We start from the raw sequence: 27287 nt of genomic DNA, 5'->3' as shown, positions 1-27287 counted from the left end.
ATCTTGGATTTCTTCCATAATATAGAAAAATGTTACGTTTTAGAAAATAGTAGTTGTTGTCAAACCCATAGTTCATTCAGTCTAAGGTTTTCAGAAAACAGATATGGCTGCAAAGCTTGATCAACATCAAAGAGAGGAATATTTTCTCAAAGTCTTAATTTCATTTATTATGTTTTCTTGTATCATACATTTATTTAAACATATGGGAAATGATATATTTTTTGAGACTTACTTCAAATTATTGGCAATGTCAATCTATGAAAAAGACAGGTATTTTTTTCCCCCATGAAGTGAGATCGTTTTCAATCTGCCATAACATGTGCCCACACATCTTCACTCTGAAAATGTAGTATTCAAGCTAAATCAGGGCAGATTATTCCTTTTTGACTTTTACAACTGTTATGTTGCTGCCAGAAGTCTTCTCGGCATTTGCTTTGAATTCTGTCTTCAGTGCATCTCTCACTGCTTTTGCACAGATCTGGGAACACCCGAGGTAGCTGAGTCTAACCTGTCGCCAATATGCCACCGTGATGTTGTGAGAGTGGAGTCCCTCCTGCCGAATCGCAAAGATGAGGTCAATGTCAGCTCAGTGTGCAGCCTACCTTGGGAAATGATATTGTTAGTTTGCAGTAATACTTGAATATATAAAATAAAGGCTATAAAGCACTTGGGGAAATTTAGTATGTTAATTTCATGTTATACTTTTTTATTGTGTAATATTAGTAATGAATTCCATTAGTTTCATAAGTATGCTGCCGATCGGGTCAAGAGATCTAGTTTGTTTGAAACTTAACTCACATTTTTACCCTTTATGCTTTCATATTCCAAGATTTGGTGATGTTAGAGAAGATAGGCATTAGCCCCTCATAGACAATTTCTTTTTACATGGAGAGTGCCCAATCTGTTTATTAATTGGCCCACTTGGCTGTTAATTCTCAAGGGGGCTGGAACTATGTTTTGTTCACTCTTATATACCTGTCAATTGGTCCTGTGCGAGGCATTTAACACTGACTTGATAGAATGGAAGTTTCCATGTGTTAGCTTTCTTGATGTTTGCCCACAAAAACCTGATCTGTCCAAAGTCATCCACATCTCAATTAATAACATCTCTATCCTGCTGTAGTCTCTTGGGCTATAACCTGTGGATTTATCCTTAATTCCAATCTTTTCCCATATCCTAACCATCTCTATATCCAAAACGTATTCAGAATCTGACTTCTCATTGCATTCACTATGGTCTCAGACTTCTCCACTCTCATTTGGATTATTACAATAACATCTTGATTTCCTGCTTCCATTCCTCTATGCTTGAATTCTATTTACTCTAGTGCAGCCAGAATCATTTTCTTAAAATGGAAATTAGTCCACATCCTCCTTTTTCAAAATAATTAACAGCTCCTATTTCACTGAGTAAAAAGCCAATGGCACACAAAGTTCTACCCAGTCTTGCCCTGAACCTCTCTGACTTTTCCACCTACTATTCTCCCCAACACCCTCCTCTCCAGCCATCTGGTCTCTTTGCTCTGAGTGAAGGCTGCAGGAGCCTTAGAAACATTGCACTCTATCTGAATATCCATAAGACTAAATCCCTCACCTCAAGATTTTACTCACTTGTCATTTTCTCATTGGGGCTTACCTTACCATCCTATTCAAAATTTCAACCTCCAACTCATTGCTTGCCCCCTTGGTTCCCTTTTTCTTGTTCAATTTTTTTTTTCCTACAGAATTTACAATATTCTAGAATACTGTATCTCTATATCTACCTATCTCTCATCTATCTATCTCGTCTAGTTAGCCTCAGTCTATTAAAATATAAACTTCAAATCAGGTTGTTCTTCCCCCCACCCCTCTGATTTATCTCAAGTGTCTAGTACAGTGACTGAAATATATTTGATGAATGAATGAATGAATTGTATTGTCTCGTGTAAATGTGTAAAGTGTTTGTTTCTGTTATTAAGGTGTAATTGCCACCTTATTTCATATATGCCAGTATTTTATTTTAGTGCAAGATGTCACTGACCTTATTTGTTTATTGAATATTTATGCAACCACGCTGACTGTATCTTTTGCTTCATAATAAGGAATACACTGGTTAGGAGAATCAGAGGGATATGAATGTTGGGGCAAACCTCAGATAGTGGAAGCAGTAGTTGAATATATTATAAAATAGTTCTGATAGCAATGTGTTTAATAATCTAGTGACTGTCTAACTGATAAAATGTGATTTTAGGTTCTTAGTACTTCATTGAAGGAAACTACTTTTAAGGTTAACAAATAGGACAAGAATTAGTGAAACTATTTAAAATTCACTTTTTTGCAGCCTTGAAACACATAGTCTCTCACAAAAATAAACTGTTTTATCATTAAAGTTAATTTAATTTATAAATATAACCCTAAACAAGGTAAATATTCATAATGGTTGACCTGTATAAGCAAGTAAACAAATACATAAAATAATAAATATATGTTTCTATATAAAGGGCACATTCATGTTAGATGGTGATAACATGTGCTTTTCCTGATTATAATGTAACAGAGATGTTAAATAGTCATGTTAACTAATTTTAACAAAAAGTATAGTGTAGGTATTATTCTATTTTCAGGTGAGGAAAGTAAGGAGTTCAGTCAATTCCCTAATGAACAAACAGGTGAAATCTGCATGCCCTTTGTTCCCTCTTTATTCTTTCACCAATATTTTTCAACAACTATCTTCTATTATCCATACCTTCCTCTTACAAGATCGTTTATTTCCATTTTCAATATTTTCTGATTTTTCAGCTGTAATTCCACTTCACCTGATGACTTCTGTCTTCACAGGACTTCAAAAAACATATTTTTCTTCTTTGGTCCAAACCTTATCATGCTCCCTACAAATATAGCATTTAAAGCTAATAATTAACTGACAATGTGAATACAGAGTTTCTTTTTTAATTATAGTTTTCTGAAGTATAACTGATACGCATTAAAATGCACATATATAAAGCATTAGCTGATAAATTTTGACATATGTATATACATGTAAAACCACCACCACAATCACCATAATAACATATTCATCAACCTCAAAAATTTCTTTGTGCCCTCTGTTTCTTTTGTGCATCCCCTTCCCTGTCCCCCTACCGAAGACAACCATTGATCTGTGACTGTAGAATAATTTGCATTTTCTAGAATTTTATGTAAATTGAATCAGGCAGTATTCTTTTTTATTTTGGCCTCATTCTTTATCTCAACATAATTACTGTGAGATTCATCTGTGCTCTCTCACATATCAATAGTTAATTCCATTTTATTGCTGAGTGTTATTTCAGTGTACAGATACATGACAATTTGTTTTCCATTCACCTGTTGATGGACATTTAGTTGGTTTCAGTTTTTGGCTATTGTAAATGAAGCCACAGTGAACGTTTATGTACAAGTCTTTGTGTAGACATATGTTTTCACTTTTCCAGTGAATACAGAGCCTGGGTCAGACCATTGGGTAGGTTTAAAGTTTTAAGAAACTGCTAATTTTTTTCCCCAAGTGTTTGTGCCATTTCATATTCCAACTATCAGTTCATGAGATTTCCGGCTGCATCACTTTTATGATCAGACTTTTTAATGTTAGCCATGCTAGTGGATGTACAGTGGCATCTAAATGGTTTGCATTTCCATTTCCCTAATGACAATGAGACTGATCATCTTTTCATGTGCTATTTACCGATTGTACATATTTTTTGTTAAGTTTCTGCTAACAATTTTGCTCATTGTGATTTTTTTATTGAAGAGTAGCATTCTTTGTATATTCTAGTTGGAAAGCTTACATTGGATATGTGTTTTGCAAATATTTTCTAGTCTTTGGATTGTCTTTTCCTTTGGTTAAGAAGAAGAAGAAGAAAAAAAGATTAGATTGGAGATAAATAAACTAGAGAATAGAAAAGCAATAGAGAAAAATCACCAAAGTAAAGTTTGGTTCTTCAAGCAATAAAATTGACAAAATTTTAACTAGACTGACAATGAAAAATAGAAACAATGTAAACTAACTTAAATAAGAAATGAATGCAGGAACATTAGTACTGACCTTACAGAAATAAAAAGATTATGAGACAATACAATGAACAATTGTGCACAAACAAATTAGTTAAACGAGATGAAATGGACAAATTCCTAGATTACACAACTTGAGGCTGAAATGCTAGAATTCTCTTGCTCTACTGCAGAGCAGGGTCAGTAAACTGTGGCCCCTGTGCCAAATTCAGCCCTCAGCCAGTTTCCTTTTTTTTTTTTTTTTTTTTTTTTTTGCGGTACGCGGGACTCTCACTGTTGTGGCCTCTCACGTTGTGGAGCACAGGCTCCGGACACACAAGCTCAGCGGCCTTGGCTCACGGGCCTAGCCGCCCCGTGGCATGTGGGATCTTCCCGGACCAGGGCACAAACCCGTGTCCTCTGCATCAGCAGGCGGACTCTCAACCACTGCGCCACCAGGGAAGCCCAGTTTCCAGTTTTTTCTTTTCTTTTTCTTTTCTTTTTTTTTCAGCCATCAAGATAAGAATAATTTTTACACGTTTAGAGAGTTTTAAAATAAATAAAAAAGAATGCAAGACAGTCACTGTACTGGCCTGCAAAGCCCAACATATTTGCTCTCTGGCTCTTTACAGAAGATTTCATATCTAGATATAGAGGAAACAGTCTGAAGACTTTGGGATATATGAACTTGGAGTGGAGTTATTATGTGAACATTTTCATCTACCCCAAACCATGTTCTGCCAGGAGGAACCAGAGAACACTTCCTTACCAGAGTTTAAAAAAAAAAAAAAAAAAAAAAAAGGAATTGGGGAAGGAAGCACCAGTATACTTTAATAACTTTTGGGGGCTGTCTCCTAGAGGCCAGATATAATGGTGGGAGATGCACCCTAAAGAGGAGGGACCATATGGTGGCCCTTCTTTGGCAGAGACAAGAAGACGAAGGGATACAATGAAAACCTGGGTTCTGACCCCTGGGATCTGTGGTGGTATCTAATTGATCACAGAGTTTATAGGAGTTAAATGTGGGCCACATACTATCTATTTTTGGTAGGCTGAAATATCTTTTGTTTTGTTGCTTTGAAAATATTTCCAATTATTCTGAACCTTCACAAACACTGTCATCATATTATAAAATATTTGTCAATTTGATAGATATGAAATGGTTCTTCATTATTATTTTACTTTGCTTATTCCTAATTAGCAATGTGATTGATGTTCTGTTTATTGACCATTAAATTTTCTGTTTCTGTGAATTGCCTGTTCATATTTTGAAGCTATATTTTATTTTATTTTATTTTATTTTTTATTTTATATATTTTTTTGTGGTACGCGGGCCTCTCACTGTTGTGGCCTCTCCCATTGCGGAGCACAGGCTCCGGACGCGCAGGCTCAGTGGCCATGGCTCACGGGTCCAGCCGCTCCGCAGCATGTGGGATCTTCCCGGACCGGGGCACGAACCCATGTCCCCTGCATCGGCAGGCGGACTCTCAACCACTGCGCCACCAGGGAAGCCCGAAGCTATATTTTAAATGAACCTTTTTCTTACCAATATGCAGAAGTTTAAAAATTTATTTTGAGCAATGATATTCTATTTATTTGACGGGATCCAAATATTTCTCCTGTTCCATTGCTCACCTCTTATTTTTGTGAAATTTTGTTCTTTTGAAATGTAGTCAAGTTTACTACTCTTCCCATTTATTTACTTTTTTACCTTATTTTACTCATTTTATTAGTCTTTATATTTTTGTATTGAAGAAGAAATTCTTCCATACATTCATGGCACAGAGATATTCTAGATTTCTTCTCATGTGTTTAATGTTTCTTTCTCACATTTAATACTTTAATGTATTTGAAGTTATTTTTGTTTCTGTTTTGAGGGGAATAATTTCATTATTTTTAAATATGAAAAAAATTGCCCAACCATCTTTCCCTCAAAGATTTTTGATTGCCCATATAAGGTTCCATATATATTTGGCTCTGTTTCTTGACTCGATTTTGCCTCATTTATTGTTTCTCTAACTCTATATAAATGTGACATTGTCTTAATTATTATAGCTTTATAAAAATATTTATATCAAGTAATGACAATCCTCCCTTTTGCATGTTTTACATATTCTTCATGGTTATTCTTCACACTTTATATTGTATATGATTTTTAGGATCCATTTTTTATGTCCCACAAAAAATCGTTTAGTGGATTTCTATTAGAACTACAGGGAATTTATAGACTAGTTTTGTAAAATTTAACATATCTTTGATATTATGTCTTCCCTTTCATAAATTAATATCTGACATCTTTCTCTTGTTCCAGATCTTAAAAGGAATGTTACTAGAGTTTTCTATTAAATATGACATAGTCTGGTTTTGTGGTTAGAATAAACTCCTTTTATTCCTGGTTTTTTAACAGTTATTTTTCCCTCATTAATTAGTTATTATTAAACATTTTTATTTAGATAAATTCTATGTTCTGTTTCTTTAAGGTAAATTGCATGAATACATTTATGAAGTTTAAATATTCTTTCATTTCTGGGGTAAACCCCATTGGTCAAGATTCAGTATTAACACTACTACTCTTTTTAAATTTATGACTTTATTTCCTATAAATCTAATCTAGGATTTTAGGCCTATATACATATGAGTGATTGGTTTATAATTTTAATATTTTTGTCCAGTTGAGTTTCAAGTTTATGGCCACTTCCTTAAATGGATTGATTTTCCTATTTTCTCTTTCTTTTGAAACACTTCTTATTCCTTGGAATTTGACAAAACTTTTTTTCAAGGCAATTTAAACTTTACTGTTGTCGAAAGTTGAACTATTGATGTTTGATTGCTAATATACTATCTTTAATGATCAATGATTTATACTGGCTTTCTAATTATTCTCTGTCAATTCTCAAATTCATGTCTCATCCAAAATTTCTAGTTCATTCTTGTTTTCATTTTTAGCATAATTTAAATCCATTTTTTCTATGATACTGTATGTTTGTGGTTATGTTTCTTCCTATATTCCCAATAGCATTATTTGTGCCATCTCTCTATTTCATAAAATCAATTTTGCTAGAAATTAATCTATTTTATGGTTCTTCCAAGAACCAAATTTGGTTTTATTCCTAATCTCTATTTACCTCTGTTTTCTATTTTATTTAATTTCTGATGTTAGCTTTATTACTTATTCTTTCACCTTTCCATGTGTCAAATTTATTGTATTTTTCTTAGACTTTGGAGTTGACCATATTTATTTTAGGCTTTTTTTTTTGGAGGGGATAACAAACTAAATTTCCAATTTTCTTATATCATTTTAGCTTCACCTTATGAGTTTTAGTATACAATACATTCTGTGTTGCCCAGATCTAAATATTTTACAATTTCCAGACATATGGTTTCTTTGGATTATCATTTGATTATTGATTTCAAATGTAATTTTACTGTGCTCAGAAGATTCAAATGTAATTTTATTGTGGTCAGAGATGAGGTGTTTATAATATTGATCCTTGGAACTTTTTGAGACTTGTTTTGTGACCTGCTAAGTGGTCAAATTTTGTAAATATTTTATTAATGCTTAAAATATTTGCTTGATGCATCAGTTTCTGATACAAGTTTGTTAAAATCTCCAAGTGTAGTGATGGATTTGTCAATATTTACTTTAAAATCACTAAGTTGTTATATTGTGTCTTTAAAGAATATCTTTTAATGAATATTCACATTCATGCTTGTTAGTTTTCGTTGATGGATTACTGTGGTTTTTAATATTTAACATCTCACTTTGTTTCTCATAGTGTTTTTACCCTAAAATTATGTTTTGTCTGATATTAACACTGCAGTGTAGACTACCTTTTCTTTGATTAATATTTCCACCAGGAAGTTTTCCATCCCTTTATTTTCTGTGCTGCTCTAATGCAGGATATAATTTGATTAAACACACATGCACACAAACTAATCTCTGCATTTTTGTGTATAAATTTACTCTATATACATTTACTGTGGTTACTTAGTTCTATCATCTTACTTAGTGCTTTTTAATTTGCTTCAGTGGGCTTTGTTTTCTCCTTTCTTTCCTTTGATTCTATTGCTAATACTTATTTTATTCTCATTTCCTTCTACTTGTTTAGAAAAATAATGACTCATTTTTAATACATATTTATCTATATACAATTTTCATAAAATTGAAAACAGAAATGATTCTTCTCTTAACTTCCTTGTTAGTATAATCCAGAAGGATATTCAAATAATTTTTTTTTTTTTTTTTTTTTTTTTTTTTTTTTTTTTTTTGCGGTACGCAGGCCTCTCACTGTTGTGGCGTCTCCCGTTGTGGAGCACAGGCTCTGGACACGCAGGCTCAGTGGCCATGGCTCATGGGCCCAGCCGCTCCATGGCATGTGGGATCTACCCGGACCGGGGCACGAACCCGTGTTCCCTGCATCGGCAGGCGGACTCTCAACCACTGTGTCACCCAAAAAGCCATCAAATAATTTTGGAATAAACTAAATTCATTTATTCCAATCAGTCAATGATTTATTTAACAAAATATTTTACTGATAACTTAGCTTACTACTGTTTCATACATCCTAATTTTTTAACTCTAGATTTACCCTTTTTTTTCTTATTGCTTATATACAGTGAAGTAATTTATTTTGTCAGCTATTAGAATTTTTCCATTGGTGCTACTATTATTTATTTGGAGAAAATATGTATTATTTTTGATAGCTTTGAATTTATTTTTATTTACTAGTCAAAATTTGTCATGCACTTTATTTTTTTTTTATTATTTTTTTAAATTTTTTGCCTTATAACAAATTTAATCAGTTATACATATACATATGTTTCCATATTCCCTCCCTTTTGCGTCTCCCTCCCACCCTCCCTATCCCACCCCTCCAGGCGGTCACAAGGCACCGAGCTGATCTCCCTGTGCTATGCGGCTGCTTCCCACTAGCTATCTACCTTACGTTTGGTAGTGTATATATGTCCATGCCGCTCTTTCACTTTGTCACAGCTTACCCTTCCCCCTCCCCATATCCTCAAGTCCATTCTCTAGTAGGTCTGTGTCTTTATTCCTGTCTTACCCCTATGTTCTTCATGACATTTTTTTTTTCTTAAATTCCATATATATGTGTTAGCATACAGTATTTGTCTTTCTCTTTCTGACTTACTTCACTCTGTATGACAGACTCTAGGTCTATCCACCTCATTACAAATAGCTCAATTTCATTTCTTTTTATGGCTGAGTAATATTCCATTGTATATATGTGCCAAATCTTCTTTATCCATTCATCCGATGATGGACACTTAGGTTGTTTCCATCTCCGGGCTATTGTAAATAGGGCTGCTATGAACATTTTGGTACATGTCTCTTTTTGAATTATGGTTTTCTCAGGGTATATGCCCAGTAGTGGGATTGCTGGGTCATATGGTAGTTCTATTTGTAGTTTTTTAAGGAACCTCCATACCGTTCTCCATAGTGGCTGTACGAATTCACATTCCCACCAGCAGTGCAAGAGTGTTCCCTCTTCTCCACACCCTCTCCAGCATTTATTGTTTCTAGATGTTTTGATGATGGCCATTCTGACTGGTGTGAGATGATATCTCATTGTAGTTTTGATTTGCATTTCTCTAATGAGTAAAGATGTTGAGCATTCTTTCATGTGTTTGTTGGCAGTCTGTATATCTTCTGTGGAGAAATGTCTATTTAGGTCTTCTGCCCATTTTTGGATTGGGTTGTTTGTTTTTTTGTTATTGAGCTGCATGAGCTGCTTATAAATTTTGGAGATTAATCCTTTGTCAGTTGCTTCATTTACAAATATTTTCTCCCATTCTGAGGGTTGTCGTTTGGTCTTGTTTATGGTTTCCTTTGCTGTGCAAAAGCTTTGAAGTTTCATTAGGTCCCATGTGTTTATTTTTGTCTTTATTTCCATTTCTCTAGGAGGTGGGTCAAAAAGGATCTTGCTGTGATTTATGTCATAGAGTGTTCTGCCTATGTGTTCCTCTAAGAGTTTGATAGTGTCTGGCCTTACATTTAGGTCTTTAATCCATTTTGAGCTTATTTTTGTGTATGGTGTTAGGGAGTGATCTAATCTCATACTTTTACATGTCCCTATCCAGTTTTCCCAGCACCAATTATTCAAGAGGCTGTCCTTTCTCCACTGTACATTCCTGCCTCCTTTATCAAAGATAAGGTGACCATATGTCCGTGGGTTTAACTCTGGGCTTTCTATCCTGTTCCATTGATCTATCTTTCTGTTTTTGTGCCAGTACCATACTGTCTTGATTACTGTAGCTTTGTAGTATAGTCTGAAGTCAGGGAGCCTGATTCCTCCAGCTCCATTTTTCGTTCTCAAGATTACTTTGGCTATTCGGGGTCTTTTGTGTTTCCATACAAATTGTGAATTTTTTTGTTCTAGTTCTGTGAAAAATGCCAGTGGTAGTTTGATAGGGATTGCATTGAATCTGTAGATTGCTTTGGGTAGTAGAGTCATTTTCACAATGTTGATTCTTCCAATCCAAGAACATGGTACATCTCTCCATCTATTTGTATCATCTTTAATTTCTTTCATCAGTGTCTTATAATTTTCTGCATACAGGTCTTTTGTCTCCTTAGGTAGGTTTATTCCTAGATATTTTATTCTTTTTGTTGCAATGGTAAATGGGAGTGTTTCCTTGATTTCACTTTCAGATTTTTCATCATTAGTATATAGGAATGCCAGAGATTTCTGTGCATTAATTTTGTATCCTGCAACTTGACCAAATTCATTGATTAACTTTAGTAGTTTTCTGGTAGCATCTTTAGGATTCTCTATGTATAGTATCATGTCATCTGCAAACAGTGACAGCTTTACTTCTTCTTTTCTGATTTGGATTCCTTTTATTTCCTTTTCTTCTCTGATTGCTGTGGCTAAAACTTCCAAAATGAGGTTGAATAAGAGTGGTGAGAGTGGACAGCCTTGTCTTGTTCCTGATCTTAGTGGAAATGGTTTCAGTTTTTCACCATTGAGGACGATGCTGGCTGTGGGTTTGTCATATATGGCCTTTATTATGTTGAGGAAAGTTCCCTCTATGCCTACTTTCTGCAGGGTTTTTATCATAAATGGGTGTTGTATTTTGTCGAAAGCTTTCTCTGCATCTATTGAGATGATCATATGGTTTTTCTCCTTCAATTTGTTAATATGGTGTATCACGTTGATTGATTTGCATATATTGAAGAATCCTTGCATTCCTGGAATAAACCCCACTTGATCATGGTGTATGATCCTTTTAATGTGCTGTTGGATTCTGTTTGCTAGTATTTTGTTGAGGATTTTTGCATCTATGTTCATCAGTGATATTGGCCTGTAGTTTTCTTTCTTTGTGACATCCTTGTCTGGTTTTGGTATCAAGGTGATGGTGGCCTCGTAGAATGAGTTTGGGAGTGTTCCTCCCTCTGCTATATTTTGGAAGAGTTTCAGAAGGATAGGTGTTAGCTCTTCTCTAAATGCTTGATAGAATTCGCCTGTGAAGCCATCTGGTCCTGGGCTTATGTTTGTTGGAAGATTTTTTATCACAGTCTCAATTTCAGTGCTTGTGATTGGTCTGTTCATATTTTCTATTTCTTCCTGATTCAGTCTTGGCAGGTTGAGCATTTCTAAGAATTTGTCCATTTCTTCCAGGTTGTCCATTTTATTGGCATAGAGTTGCTTATAGTAATCTCTCATGATCTTTTGTATTTCTGCAGTGTCAGTTGTTACTTCTCCTTTTTCATTTCTAATTCTATTGATTTGAGTCTTCTCCCTTTTTTTCTTGATGAGTCTGGCTAATGGTTTATCAATTTTGTTTATCTTCTCAAAGAACCAGCTTTTAGTTTTATTGATCTTTGCTATCGTTTCCTTCATTTCTTTTTCATTTATTTCTGATCTGATTTTTATGATTTCTTTCCTTCTGCTAACTTTGGGATGTTTTTGTTCTTCTTTCTCTAATTGCTTTAGGTGCAAGGTTAGGTTGTTTATTCGAGATGTTTCCTGTTTCTTAAGGTGGGATTGTATTGCTATAAACTTCCCTCTTAGAACTGCTTTTGCTGCATCCCATAGGTTTTGGGTCGTCGTGTCTCCATTGTCATTTGTTTCTAGGTATTTTTTAATTTCCACTTTGATTTCTTCAGTGATCACTTCGTTATTAAGTAGTGTATTGTTTAGCTTCCATGTGTTTGTATTTTTTACAGATCTTTTCCTGTAATTGATATCTAGTCTCATAGCATTGTGGTCGGAAAAGATACTTGATACAATTTCAATTTTCTTAAATTTACCAAGGCTTGATTTGTGACCCAAGATATGATCTATCCTGGAGAATGTTCCATGAGCACTTGAGAAAAATGTGTATTCTGTTGTTTTTGGATGGAATGTCCTATAAATATCAATTAAGTCCATCTTGTTTAATGTATCATTTAAAGCTTGTGTTTCCTTATTTATTTTCATTTTGGATGATCTGTCCATTGGTGAAAGTGGGGTGTTAAAGTCCCCTACTATGAGTGTGTTACTGTCGATTTCTCCTTTTATGGCTGTTAGTATTTGCCTTATGTATTGAGGTGCTCCTATGTTTGGTGCATAAATATTTACAATTGTTATATCTTCTTCTTGGATCGATCCCTTGATCATTATGTAGTGTCCTTCTTTGTCTCTTCTAGTACTCTTTACTTTAAAGTCTATTTTGTCTGATATGAGAATTGCTACTCCAGCTTTCTTTTGGTTTCCATCTGCATGGAATATCTTTTTCCATCCCCTTACTTTCAGTCTGTATGTGTCTCTAGGTCTGAAGTGGGTCTCTTGTAGACAGCATATATATGGGTCTTGTTTTTGTATCCATTCAGCCAATCTGTGTCTTTTGGTGGGAGCATTTAGTCCATTTACATTTAAGGTAATTATTGATATGTATGTTCCTGTTCCCATTTTCTTAATTGTTTGGGGTTCGTTATTGTAGGTCTTTTACTTCTGTTGTGTTTCTTGCCTAGAGAAGTTCCTTTAGCATTTGTTGTAAAGCTGGTTTGGTGGTGCTGAACTCTCTCAGCTTTTGCTTGTCTGTAAACGTTTTAATTTCTCCATCAAATCTGAATGAGATCCTTGCTGGGTAGAGTAATCTTGGTTGCAGGTTTTTCTCCTTCATCACTTTAATTATGTCCTGCCACTCCCTTCTGGCTTGTAGAGTTTCTGCTGAGAGATCAGCTGTTATCCTGATGGGGATTCCCTTGTGTGTTATTTGTTGTTTTTCCCTTGCTGCTTTTAATATGATTTCTTTGTGTTTAATTTTTGACAGTTTGATTAATATGTGTCTTGGCGTATTTCTCCTTGGATTTATTCTGTATGGGACTCTCTGTGCCTCCTGGACTTGATGAACTATTTCCTTTCCCATATTAGGGAAGTTTTCAACTATAATCTCTTCAAATATTTTCTCAGTCCCTTTCTTTTTCTCTTCTTCTTCTGGAACCCCTATAATTCGAATGTTGGTGCGTTTAATGTTGTCCCAGAGGTCTCTGAGACTGTCCTCTGTTCTTTTCATTCTTTTTTCTTTATTTTGCTCTGCCGCAGTTATTTCCACTATTTTATCTTCCACCTCACTTATCCGTTCTTCTGCCTCAGTTATTCTGCTATTGATCCCATCTAGAGTATATTTTATTTCATGTATTGTGTTTTTAATCGATGCTTGATTCATCTTTAGTTCTTCTAGGTCCTTGTTAACTGTTTCTTGCATTTTGTCTATTCTATTTCCAAGATTTTGGATCTGGGAAATAGAATCTTGGATCATCTTTACCATCATTATTCTGAATTCTTTTTCAGGTAGACTGCCTATTACCTCTTCATTTGTTAGATCTGGTGGGTTTTTATCTTGCTCCTTCTCCTGCTGTGTGTTTTTCTGTCTTCTCATTTTGCTTATGTTACTGTGTTTGGGGTCTCCTTTTTGCAGGCTGCAGGTTCGTAGTTCCCGTTGTTTTTGGTGTCTGTCCCCAGTGGCTAAGGTTGGTTTAGTGGGTTGTGTAGGCTTCCTGGTGGAGGGGACTAGTGCCTGTGTTCTGGTGGATGAGGCTGGATCTTGTCTTTCTGGTGGGCAGGTCCACGTCTGGTGGTGTGTTTTGGGATGTCTGCAGACTTTTTATGAGTTTAGGCCACCTCTCTGCTAACGGGTGGCGTTGTGTTCCTGTCTTGCTAGTTGTTTGGCTTAGGGTGTCCAGCACTGTAGCTTGCTGGTTGTTGAGTGAAGCTGGGTGCTGGTGTTGAGATGGAGATCTCTGGAAGATTTTTGCCGTTTGATATATGTGGAGCTGGGAGGTCTCTTGTGGACCAGTGTCCTGAAGTTGGCTCTCCCACCTCAGAGGCACAGCACTGACTCCGGGCTCCTCAATTTGGGATGATGTGTTGTCTATTCATGTATTCCACAGATGCAGGGTACATCAAGTTGATTGTGGAGCTTTAATCCGCTGCTTCTGAGGCTGCTGGGAGAGGTTTCCCTTTCTCTTCTTTGTTCTCACAGCTCCTGGGTCTCAGCTTTGGATTTGGCCCCGCCTCTGCGTGTAGGTCGCCGGAGGGCATCTGTTCTTCGCTCAGGCAGGACAGGGTTAAAGGAGCAGCCTCTTCGGGGACTCTGGCTCACTCAGGCCGGGCGGGAGGGAGGGGCACGGAGCGTGGGGCGAGCCTGCAGCGGCAGAGGTCGGCGTGACGTTGCACCAGCCCGAGGCGCGCCGTGCGTTCTGCCAGGGAAGCCGCCCCTGGATCCCGGGACCCCGGCAGTGGCGGGCTGCACAGGCTCCCGGAAGGGCGGTGTGGGCAGTGACCTGCGCTCGCACACAGGCTTTTTGGCGGCAGCAGCAGCAGCCCCAGCGTCCCACGCCCGTCTCTGGGCTCCGCGCTTTCAGTCGTGACTCGCGCCCGTCTGTGGAGCCCCTTTAAGCAGCGCTCTTAATCCCCTCTCCTCGCGCACCAGGAAACCAAGAGGGAAGAAAAAGTCTCTTGCCTCTTCGGCAGCTCCAGAGTTTTCCTGGACTCCCTCCCGGCTAGCTGTGGCACATTAGCCCCCTTCAGGCTGAGTTCTCGCCGCCAGCCCCAGTCCTCTCCCTGCGCTCTGACCGAAGCCCGAGCCTCAGCTTCCAGTGCTGCGCGCCCCAGCGGGTGAGCAGACAAGCCTCTCGGGCTGGTGAGTGCCGCTCGGCACTGATCCTCTGTGTGGGGATCTCTCCGCTTTGCCCTACCCAGGTATGTGGGGGGTTTCTTGCCTTTTGGGAGGTCTGGGGTCTTCTGCCAGCGTTCAGTAGGTGTTCTGTAGGAGTTGTTCCACGTGTAGCTGTATTTCTGTTGTATCCGTGGGGAGGAAGGTGATCTCCGCGTCTTACTCTTCCGCCATCTTACCCGGAAGTCCGTCATGCACTTTAATTTGAATCTGTTTTTCTATAGGTCTAAAAACATTTCAAACTTCATATTTCAAATATGACTGGTCTGCTATTTTATTTATTTTCTACTTCTAAACTTGTCATAAAATAATATCTACTGTTATTTCATGTTCAATATTTGCCAAATTTTTTCTAAACATTTTAAATATTTCAACTCATTTAATCTCATGATAATAACCCTTTAAAATTGGAACTATTATTTTCATTATTTTACACATAAAGAACCTGGGGTAGAGATGCCTAAAACAGCTGAGACAACAGGAAGCAGAACTTTGCTCCTGATCTCTCATCTTAACTGTGAGTCTATTAGACTCATTGTAGAGTGTGTCACATTACTTTCTGTTGATTTCTACTTACTTGCATATTTTTTTAACTCTGCTACATTCTGCGTTTATTACTTCATATTACCTTCCATTAATTTTCTCCTTAGCTGCATATATGTAGACTTTATTGAATTTTCTTTTAAATGTTTTTTAAATTCTTTTTCTTTTAGATACAGTACGGATAATCTTGATCTATTTTAAAGTATACTGATTCTTCATTCTACAATGTTTTACAACACACATGATACCACATTGGAAGGAAATTTCTATCTAGTCTCACTGCAATTCTATTTTCTGTTTACCTCTGTTAATTTTTATCTCAACTATAAATATTCTATATGACCTCTAAATGACCAGACATGAAAACATTGAGACATCAATCTTTCTGATGAATAGTTTATTTCATGCCACTTCCTTGTCCAAAACTCTCCAGTGATTTTCTATTATCCACCAAATTATTTATCAACTTTTTAGCCATGTGTTAAATTTCCTGCAGAGTCTGGTCCCAATTTATAGTATTCTGGATTATCTCCTATTATATATATTCGTCATATGTTCCTTGAGCACTTACTAAATGCCAAGCATTATGCTAGGTACTGTGGAAGAAATGATACATAAGATCAAATATAGTTTCTTCTCAAAAATGGCATAAATTCTGGTGGTTGAACCATACATTAATATAATGATCACAATAAAAAAATTATAAAATTACAACTGTAATTTTCACAGCAGAGTTTCATGGTGCAATGAAATAATATATTATTTAATTATTATTATCTTGCAAATTGAAACTTTACTCACTAAAGAATAACTCTCCACTTACCTCTTCCTCCTCCCCTGGCAACTATCATTCTACTTTCTGTCTCTACGAAGTTAACTACTCTAGGTATCTCATAAAAGTGGAATCATACCATATTTGTCCTTTTGTGACTGGCTTATTTCACTTAGCTTAATGTCTTCAAGATTCATCCATGTTGTTGCATGTTTCAGCACTTTCTTCCTTTTTAAGACTAAATAATATTCCGTTATATCTATATTTAATGTATTCATTCATCTGTTGATGAACACTTGGGTTGCTTCCACTTTTTGACTATTGTAAATAATGCTGCTATGAACATGGATGTATAAATATCTGTTATGGTCTCTGCTTTCAGTTCTTCAGGGTATAAATCCAGAAGTAAAATTGCTGGATCATGTGGTGATTTTATTTTTAATTTGTTGAAGAATCACCATATTGTTTACCATGGAAATTGCACCATTTTACATTCTCACTAGCAATGTAAAAAGTCCCAATTTTTCTGCATTCTTGCCGACATTGTTATTTTCTGTTTTTGTTTTTGTGATGTTTTGTTTTGTTTTAGAACAGTCATGCTAGTTTTGTAAAGTGGCATCTCACTGTAGTCTTCATTTGCATTTTCCTGATGATTAGTGATGCTGAACACCTTTTCATATGTTTACTGGCCATTAGTATATCTTCTTGGAGAAATAGCTATTTTAAATTCTTTGCCCATTTTTAATCAGGTTGTTTGGTTTTCTTTGTTATTGAGTTGTAGTAATTTTTTTATATATTAGAGATATTAACCCCTTTTCAGATATATTAGCTTCAAAGACTTTTCAAGTAACTTTCAAGGATAAAAAAATATGTTTGGAGGATACCTTCAAGATGGAGGAGGAGTAAGATGTGGAGATCACCTTCCTCCCCACAAATACATCAGAAATACATCTACATGTGAAACAACTCCTAAAGAACGCCTACTGAATGTTGGCGGAAGACCTCAGACTCCCCAAAAGGCAAGAAACTCCCCACATACCTTGGTAGGGCCAAGGAAAAAAGAAAAAAAACAGAGACAAAAAATAGGGATGGGACCTCTGAGAGGGAGCTGTGAAGGAGAAAAAGTTTCCACACACTAGGAAACAACTTCGTGGGTGGAGACGGGAGGGTGGTGGGGGGGAAGTTTTGGCACCAAGGAGGAGAGTGCAGCAACAGGGATGCAGAGGGCAAAGCAGAGAGATTCCCACACAGAGGATAAGTGCAGACACCAAAAACAATGGGAACTATGAACATGCAGCCTGCAAAATGGAGACCCAAAACACAGTAAGTTAAGTAAAATTAGAAGACAGAGAAACACACAGCAAATGAAATAGCAAGCTAAAAACCCACCAGACCAAATAAATGAAGAAGACATAGGCAGGCTACCTGAAAAAGAATTCAGAGTAATGATAGTAAAGGTGATCCCAAATCTTGGAAATAGAATGGAGAAAATACAAGAAACCATTAACAATGACCTAGAAGAACTAAAGAGCAAACAAACAATGATGAACAACACAATAAATGAAATTAAAAATTCTCTAGAAATAATCAATAGAAGAATAACTGAGGCAGATGAACGGATAAGTGACCAGGAAGAAAAAACAGTGGAAATAACTACTGCAGAGCAGAATAGAGAAAAAAGAAAGAAAAGAATTGAGGACTGTCTTAGACACCTCTGGCACAACTTTAAATGCACCAACATTCAAATTATAGGGGTCCCAGAAGAAGAAGAGAAAAAAAAAGTAATGAGAAAATATTTGAAGAGATTATAATTAAATAGTTCCTTAATAGGGGAAAGGAAATAGTCAATCAAGTCCAGGAAACACAGAGAATCCCATACAGGATAAATCCAAGGAGAAACATGTCAAGATACATATTAATCAAACTAGCAAAAATTAAATAAAAAGGAAAAATATTTAAAACAGCAAGGGGAAAACAACAAATAAAATAAAAAGGAATCCCCATAAGGTTAAAAGCTGATCATTCAGTAGAAACTCTGCAAGCCAGAAAGGAGTGGCAGGACATATTTAAAGTGATGAAAGGAAAAAAACCTACAATGAAGATTACTCTACCCAGCAAGGATCTCACTCAGATTCGACGGAGAAATTAAAACCTTCACAGATAAGCAAAAGCTAAGAGAATTCAGCACCACCAAACTAGCTTTACAACAAATGCTAAAGGAAATTCTCTAGGCAGGAAACACAAGAGAAGGAAAAGACCTACAATAGCAAACCCAGAACAATTAAGAAAATGGTAATAGGAACATATATATCAATAAGTACCTTAAATGTAAATGGATTAAATGCTCCAAATAAAAGACATAGGCTGGCTGAATGGATACATAAACAAGACCTCTATATATGCTGTCTACAAGAGACTCACTTCAGAGCTAGGGACACATACAGACTGAAAGCGAGGGGATGGAAAAAATATTCCATGCAAATGGAAATCAAAAGCAAGCTGGAGTAGCAATTCTCATATCAGACAAAATAGACTTTAAAATAAAGAATATTACAAGAGACAAAGAAGGACACTACATAATGATCAAGGAATCAATCCAAGAAGAAGATATAACAATTGTAAATATTTATGCACCCAACATAAGAACACTTCAATACATCAGGCAAATGCTAACAACCATAAAAGGAGAAATCGACAGTACCAAAATCATAGTAGGGGACTTTAACACCCCACTTTCACCAATGGACAGATCATCCAAAATGAAAATAAATAAGGAAACACAGCTTTAAATGATACATTAAACAAGATGGACTTAATTGATATTGATAGGACATTTCATCCAAAAACAACAGAATACACTTTCTTCTCAAGTGATCATGGAACATTCTCCAGGATAGATCATATCTCATGTCACAAATCAAGCCTTGATAAATTTAAGAAAATTGAAATCATATCAAGAATCTTTTCTGACCACAAAACCATGATACTAGATATCGACTACAGGAAAAAATGTGTAAAAAATACAAACACATGGAGACTGAACAATCCACTGCTAAATAACCAAGAGATCACAGATGAAATCAAAGAGGAAATCAAAATATACCTAGAAACAAATGACAATGAAAACATGATGACCCAAAACCTATGGGATGCAGCAAAAGCAGTTCTAAGAGGAAAGTTTATAGCAATAAAATCCTACCTCAAGAAACAAGAAACATCTCCAATAAAAAACCTAACCTTACACCTAAAGCAATTAGAGAAAGAAGAACAAAAACCCCCAAAGTTTGCAGAAGGAAAGAAATCATAAAGATCAGACCAGACATAAATGAATAAGAAATGAAGGAAACAATAGCAAAGATCAATAAATTAAAAGGTGGTTCTTTGAGAAGATAAACAAAATTGATAAACCATTAGCCAGACTCATCAAGAGAAAAAGGGAGAAAACTCAAGTCAATAGAATTAGAAATACAAAAAAAGAAGAAACAACTGACACTGCAATAATACAAAGGATCATGTGAGATTACTACAAGCAAGTATATGCCAATAAAAGGGACAACTTGGAAGAAATGCACATATTCCTAGAAAAGCAAAACCTTCTGAGACTGAACCAGGAAGAAATAGAAAATATAAACTGACCAATCACAAGCACTGAAATTGAGACTGTGGTTAAAAATCTTCCAACAAACCCAGGACAAGATGGCTTCACATGCGAATTCTATCAAACACTTAGAGAAGAGATAACACCTACCCTTCTCAAACTCTTCCAAAATATAACAGAGGGAAGAACACTCCCAAACTCATTCTATGAGGCCACCATCACCCTGATACCAACACCAGACAAAGATGTTACAAAAAAGAAAACTATAGGCTAAGATCACTGATGAATATAGATGTAAAAATCTTCAACAGAATACTAGCAAATGGAATCCAACAGCACATTAAAAGGATCATACAACATGGTCAAGTGGGGTTTAACCCAGGAATGCAAGGATTCTTTAATGTATTTAAATCAATCAATGTGGTACACCATATTAACAAATTGAAGGGTAAAAACCATATGATCTTCTCAATAGATGCAGAAAAATATTTTGACAAAATTCAACACCCATTTATGATTAAAAACCCTCCAGGAAGTAGGCATAGAGGGAACATACCTCAACATAATAAAGGCCATATATGACAAACCCACAGCCAAGGTTGTTCTCAATGGTGAAAAGCAGAAACCATTTCATCTAAGATCAGGAAGAAGACAAGATTGTCCACTCTCACCACTATAACTCAACATAGATTTGGGAGTTTTAACCACAGCCATCAGAGAAGAAAAAGAAATAAAAAGAATCCAAATCTGAAAAGGAGAAGTAGAACTGTCACTGTTTGCAGATGACATGATTCTGTACATAGAGAATCCTAAAGATGCTACCAGAAAACTACCAGAGCTACTCAATGAATTTGGTAAAGTAGCGTGATACAAAATTAAGGAACAGAACTCTCTTGCATTCCTATACACTAATGATGAAAACTCTGAAAGAGAAATTAAGGAACACTCTCAGTTACCATTGCAACATTAAGCATAAAATGCTGAGGAATAAACCTACCCAAGGAGACAAAAGACCTGTATGCAGAAAACTATATGACACTGATGAAAGAAATTAAAAATGATGCAAACAGATGGAAAGATAAACTATGTTATTGGATTGGAAGAAGCAACATTGTGAAAATGACTTTACTACCCAAAGCAACATACAGATTCAATGCAATCCCTATGAAATTACCAATGGCATTTTTCACAGGACTAGAACAAAAACTTTCACAGTTTGTATGGGAACACAAAAGACCCTGAATAGCCAAAGTAATCTTGACAAAGAAAAACGGAGCTGGAGGAATCAGGCTCCCTGACTTCAAACTATACTACAAAGCTAAAGTAATCAAGACATTATGGTACTGGCACAAAAACAGAAATATAGATCAATGGAACAGGTTAGAAAGCCCAGAGATAAACCCAACACATAGAGTCACCTTATTTTTGATAAAGGAGACAAGAATATACAATGGAGAAAAGACAGCCTCTTCAATACGTGGTGCTGGGAAAACTGGACAACTACATATAAAAGATTGAAATTAGAACACTCCCTAACACCATACACAAAAATAAACTCAATATGGATGAAGGAGCTAAATGTAAGGCCAGACACTATAAACCTCTTAGAGGAAAACATAGGCAGAACAGTATATGACATAAATCACAGCAAGGTCCTTTTTGACCCACTTCCTAGAGGAATGGAAATAAAAACCAAAATAAACAAATGGGACCTAATGAAACTTAAAAGCTTTTGCACAGCAAGGGAAACCATAAATAAAACAAAAGGACAACCCTCAGAATGGGAGAAATTATTTGCAAATGAAGCAACTGACAAAGGATTAATCTCAAAAATTTACAAGCAGCTCATGCAGCTCAATATCAAAAAAACAAACAACCCAATCCAAAAATAGGCAGAAGACCTAAATAGACATTTCTCCAAAGAAGATATACAGATTGCCAACAAACACATGAAAGAATGCTCAACTTCACTAATCATTAGAGAAATGCAAATCAAAACTACAATGAGGTATCACCTCACACCAGTCAGAGTGGCCATCATCAAAAAATCTACAAATAATAAATGCTGGAGAGGGTGTGGAGAAAAGGGAACCCTCTTGCACTGTTGGTGGGAATGTAAATTGATACAGCCACTATGGAGAACAGTATGGAGGGTCCTTAAAATATAAAAATAGAACTACCATATGACCCAACAATCCCACTACTGGGCATCGACCCTGAGAAAACCATAATTCAAAGAGTCATGTACCAAAATGTTCATTGCAGCTCTACTTACAATAGCCAGGACATGGAAGCAACCTAAGTGTCCATGGACAGATGAATGGATAAAGAAGATATGGCACATATATACAATGGAATATTACTCAGCCATAAAAAGAAATGAAATTGAGTTATTTGTAGTGAGGTGGATGGACATAGAGACTGTCATACAGAGTGAAGTAAGCCAGAAAGAGAGAAACAAATACCATATGCTAACACATATATATGGAATAAAAAAAAATGGTTTGAAGAACCTAGGGGTAGGACAGGAGAAAGACGCAGATGTTGACAATGAACTTGAGTACATGGGGAGGGGGAAGGGTAAGCTGGGACGAAGCGAGAGAATTGCATGGACATATATACACTACCTAATGTAAAATAGATAGCTAGTGAGAAGCAGCTGCATAGCACAGGGAGATCAGCTCCGTGCTTTGTGACCACCTAGAGGGGTGGGATAGGGAGGGTAGGAGGGAGACGCAAGAGGGAGGAGATATGGGGATATATGTATACGTCTAGCTGATTCACTTTGTTATGAAGCAGTAACTAACACACCATTGTAAAGCAATTATATTCCAATAAAAATGTTAAAAAATTTATGTTTGCCTAATTCTACAGACACTTAATGCACTAGAAAATCAAGTAGAATACCCAAGACACTCTAGGAAAGAAAGTGTCAGCCAAGGATTTTTAACCTGTCAAGATGTTTCAAATACATAAGTATAGAAAAACCAGTACTAAACGTGAGAGAATTCAGAAAATATTGTTTCCACAAAAATGTTTTTAAGAATCTACCAATGTATTCGCCTCAGCCAACCAAAGTATGTGGTGAACACCGATTATGTTTACTTATACAATCAAGGTTAAAACAAATGTGAACATAGAATAAAACAGAGAGGTAATGCTATAGGTTATTTCAAAGTAGAAATGATATATCTTATAAAAATTTAAACATTAGTGATAAAAATGGTAGGAAAGATGTTATACCAATGACATCATTTGTAAGACTCAGTAGTCATAGGACATAATTGCAAGCTGAAAAATCATGCTCAAAAAAGTATAACTATATTTAATTGTAAAAAATAAAAAAATTGTGAGTTAATACTTTCAGAGGAGTACTATAAATTAATTAACATTTTAATGTCCACTGTATGCTTATTTATATGGAAATCCAAAGACTGTGTTAAGACTAGGAATACAGAGATTGCAAGAAAAGAGAAAAAGTGTAGGCATTTATGTAAAAACAACAAAATGTCATTTAGAATGTAAGTGGATTTAGTGGTAAAGCATAGTGAGGGAGAGAAAATAATCCTGAGGGCTTTGAATGGAGAGTTGGTAAAAGAATGTTGATGCTTTCTGAGTTAAGGAAGATTAACGTAAGGGGAGAGTTGAGAAGAAAAGCGAATATTTCTGCTTTTCTATGTTGATGTTGATTTAGCTAAATTAACACCTGATCTTCTGGCTATGCCAATTCTGATTCCAAGTGACTCAGAGTAAGAATGCAGTACTCAATTGAAAGGACAAATTCAAGGGACAGATATCGATCAACTTTGTCTTCTGTTTACTCATGGAAAGAAACATCATAGAAAATTCTCAGGAAAATAAAGACAACTACAGGAAATCCAGAACAGTGGGGTGCATGGTAGGTGTGGATAGAGTTAACAGATGTCAGAAGGGTAAAGCAAGGCTAATTAGGTGGAACTGAGTCTTTATACTTGTAATTCTGAAAAACCTGTAGGAAGTTGGAGCTGCAAGGTGACTTCACATATCTATTAAGAAATATAGATTCTCTCTTTTTTCAACACTAAAATAAAGAGTATATTCCAAAGGACATACATCACAACACAGCAAGAAATGTTTTTAAGTTATGAGAATGAAATTAACCAAACTAATAATGTGTTGTAAAATAAGTATGAAATAATATAAGGAAACATGGTTGAGGAAGGTAGAAATGAGAGTTGCGATGAACATTTACTCAAAATGAAGTGCGTATGACAAAACATTAAACAGGTATATGTATACATATAATTCTCAATATATAATAACAACTAAAAAGAAGAACAGGGATATAAGCTGCTTGCAGTGTTTTTATTAAATAAGAAAAGTGCATCCAGACTGACATGTGCATTTTGGGGGCTATTATAAAGGTAGACAAATTTAAAGAAGGCAAGTAGCTCTTTTATAAGACTAGGATAAAAAGGATTTTGAGAAAAGAGGAAAAACTTACAGAAGGATATAAACTACTGGCACAACCATGAGTGGCTATTCTTCCTATCTACTGAGAAAAAACAAGAGAAAATATGCTTACATTATAGAGAAAGGGATTTAAATGTTACATAAGGTAAAACTCCCTAACTAAAAAAGTTTTGAGATACTGGTTGGATATCTTGTTTAGTTTTGTTTTGAAAACTATTAAGTTAGATTCCCATTTGTGTTTTTAGCAATGTCAAAATTACATAAGGTTGAACACTATATAAGCTTGCTTGTCACATAACTAATATTGGTGTTTAAGCATATAAAGTCTTCTTATGCCAAGAATGCTTACCAGCTTATCTATATCAATTTTACACAAGGGAGAAAATGATCTTTAATTGTATGAAGAGATTTGGGTTAACTACAGAGAAAAATTTCCTGCTGGAGAGGAATGTTAAACCGCAAAATGAAATCCTATGGGACCAGGTAATAATGCGTAGCACACAAGGAGATGAAGTACAGCTGGACAATGATTTAGTAGGAATTTCACTGCTGAGCTTGTCAGCCAGGTGTGCCCAGAGAGTCTGGTTTGAACACCAAGTACCACTGGAGCAGAGGGCAAAGGAGAAAGTGGAGCCTTGTGGTATTGAGGCTATTAGAAGAATGGTTTGGGGATCACTGCGAATCTTTCAAGCCCAGCTAGATTATCTTGAACCAGTCAAGGGCTAAAATGTTATTGTGCTCACTTTGTACAAATCTCCCTCCAAACCAGAAAGAACTTCTAGAATAGTGAGTGTGGAGTGAAAGATCCTCTTGATTGACCTCACTATTACTTAAGTGTTAGGTGCTTTTTTAAAAAAACAACTTTACATGTATTATCTTATTTAATCATTATAAGGAATCCGATAAGGAAAGTGAAAAAGGTATTATTTCAATTTGCATTTTACAGAAGTTATTAAGACTTTGGATATTAGACCTTTACCCAAAATCTTGTAGCAAGTGAAGCAGGTCGGTCTTACTCTAGAGACCATATTTTTACAGATTCCCAATCATTATTCTATATATTGATTCAATTGCATTTTGAAAATACAACAGGCTTCAGTAAATATGGATTTAAACAAGACTAATCTCTTATACTATGTTAATTTACTTACTGAGTTGTTGATTTATTTAGAAAATTATAAATGTTTAGAAAAATGTGCTTTCTCATTAATAAATTATTACATTTAGTTACTGATAAAATGTTTAATTTCTTTTTTATGTTATGCTAATTTCAGATTTTTAAAAACCTTATTAAAATGCATCTGTTATTTTCTGGAGTTGAAAGATTAGTCATTCCCCCTTATGCATGAGAAAATGGACTAATCCTCCTTTCTGATAATTTTGAAGAAACTGTGCTCTGGTGGAAACATAAATTTCAATCATATAAGATTTACCTTTCAGTAACACATTTATGTCCTTTATTTGGCCTCCAGTAAAATGATTACTTTAGATCATATTGCTTTAGATATATACAAATTAGGCATATTGGACAATGGTTAGGAATTATTTTCCTAATGTTTCACAATAGCTTGAATTAATTGAAATCCTTTAGGGTATATGAGGCCAGAAGTATGTCGTGTTAATGGTATAGTAGGAAATAATTAGATCTGTAGTGAAGAGACATTCCCAATTAAATCTTTATGGGAAAATGATTCTGAAATTAGCTTTAAGGATATTGAATGGAAGCATATCATAGGCAAAATATAATACTCATGCATAGTATTAACAAGAATATTTTTTATCTGAGCATGGAACTACGTTATCTCCCTTAGAGTCAGGATATAATTTGTGTGACATATTAGAGAAAGTTTGGTCTATACAAGATGAACTAAAACGAGCATGGAAAACACATTTTTGTCACAATAGGAAGCAACGTTTATAGAAACAGCCAAAGTCTTACAAATTCATATGTAAATCTTAATAGGTGAAACTATGAATGCAAGCTAGCTAATATCAGAGTTCATATAAGACACAGACTGATACAGACAAAAATATTGAGGTATAATTGACGTACAGCACTGTATAAGTTTATGTGTACAGCAAAATGACTTTACTTACATATATTGTGAAATGAGTACCATAATCAGCTTAGTTAACATCAGAAAAATCTTAGTTGTTAGATTCTAGATCTGTTTCCAAATCTCTCTGTTATTAAATTTATTTAGTTGATATACTGTTTTGCTGGACCACATGGAAAATGCTATACAAGATCTTATATTTCTAAATTGATAAAATTTATACAATAAATCTGTCTTGAATTCAACTGAAACAGGATAAATTTTTTAAAAGTCTGAAGGAAATATATGTGTTTGAATACCCCAATTCTTGATTTATTGCCTTATCTTGGAAGTTTTAATACAAAAACTTTTTTTTCTTTTATTTCCAACAACATTTAAATAATATTGTTTCAAAGTATAAATGTTTATATAATTCTTGGTGTAAATGAAGCATTCTAGATTGGGTGATGGGGAAGGGTTTTTTTCCAATTTTATAAAAAAGAAAAAGATTCAGAGAGGTTAAATAACTGGCCAAATTCAAAAAGTCTCGTTGCTAGTTAGTGACACCTTTGCAACTAGAATTGAATTCCATACTTTTAATGTTAAGTTTCTAGTTTGTACATGGAACCAAAATGCTTCTAATGGGTAGCTGCTTACTTGTAATCATCCATCCTTGGACAAGTGATCAGTGTACGATGAATAG

General features: G+C 35.4%; 1 protein-coding gene across 1 annotated transcript; it reads right to left on the bottom strand.

The window, feature by feature from the left end:
- Positions 1–285: 285 nt before the first annotated feature.
- LOC309805271 (ATP synthase subunit epsilon, mitochondrial-like) lies at positions 286–15377 on the bottom strand (the record flags this gene model as incomplete). Its single annotated transcript, XM_082623203.1, has 2 exons — positions 286–553; positions 15363–15377. The coding sequence occupies 2 exons, from the start codon at positions 15375–15377 to the stop codon at positions 374–376; spliced, it is 195 nt and encodes a 64-aa protein (XP_082479329.1). The 3' UTR covers positions 286–373.
- Positions 15378–27287: the final 11910 nt, after the last annotated feature.

This window comes from Mesoplodon mirus (assembly GCF_964341445.2).
Source record: "Mesoplodon mirus genome assembly, chromosome: 5".
Lineage (NCBI taxonomy): Eukaryota > Metazoa > Chordata > Mammalia > Artiodactyla > Ziphiidae > Mesoplodon > Mesoplodon mirus.
The sequence above is the reverse complement of the archived record's forward strand: the minus strand, read 5'-3'. Positions and strand labels throughout refer to the sequence as shown.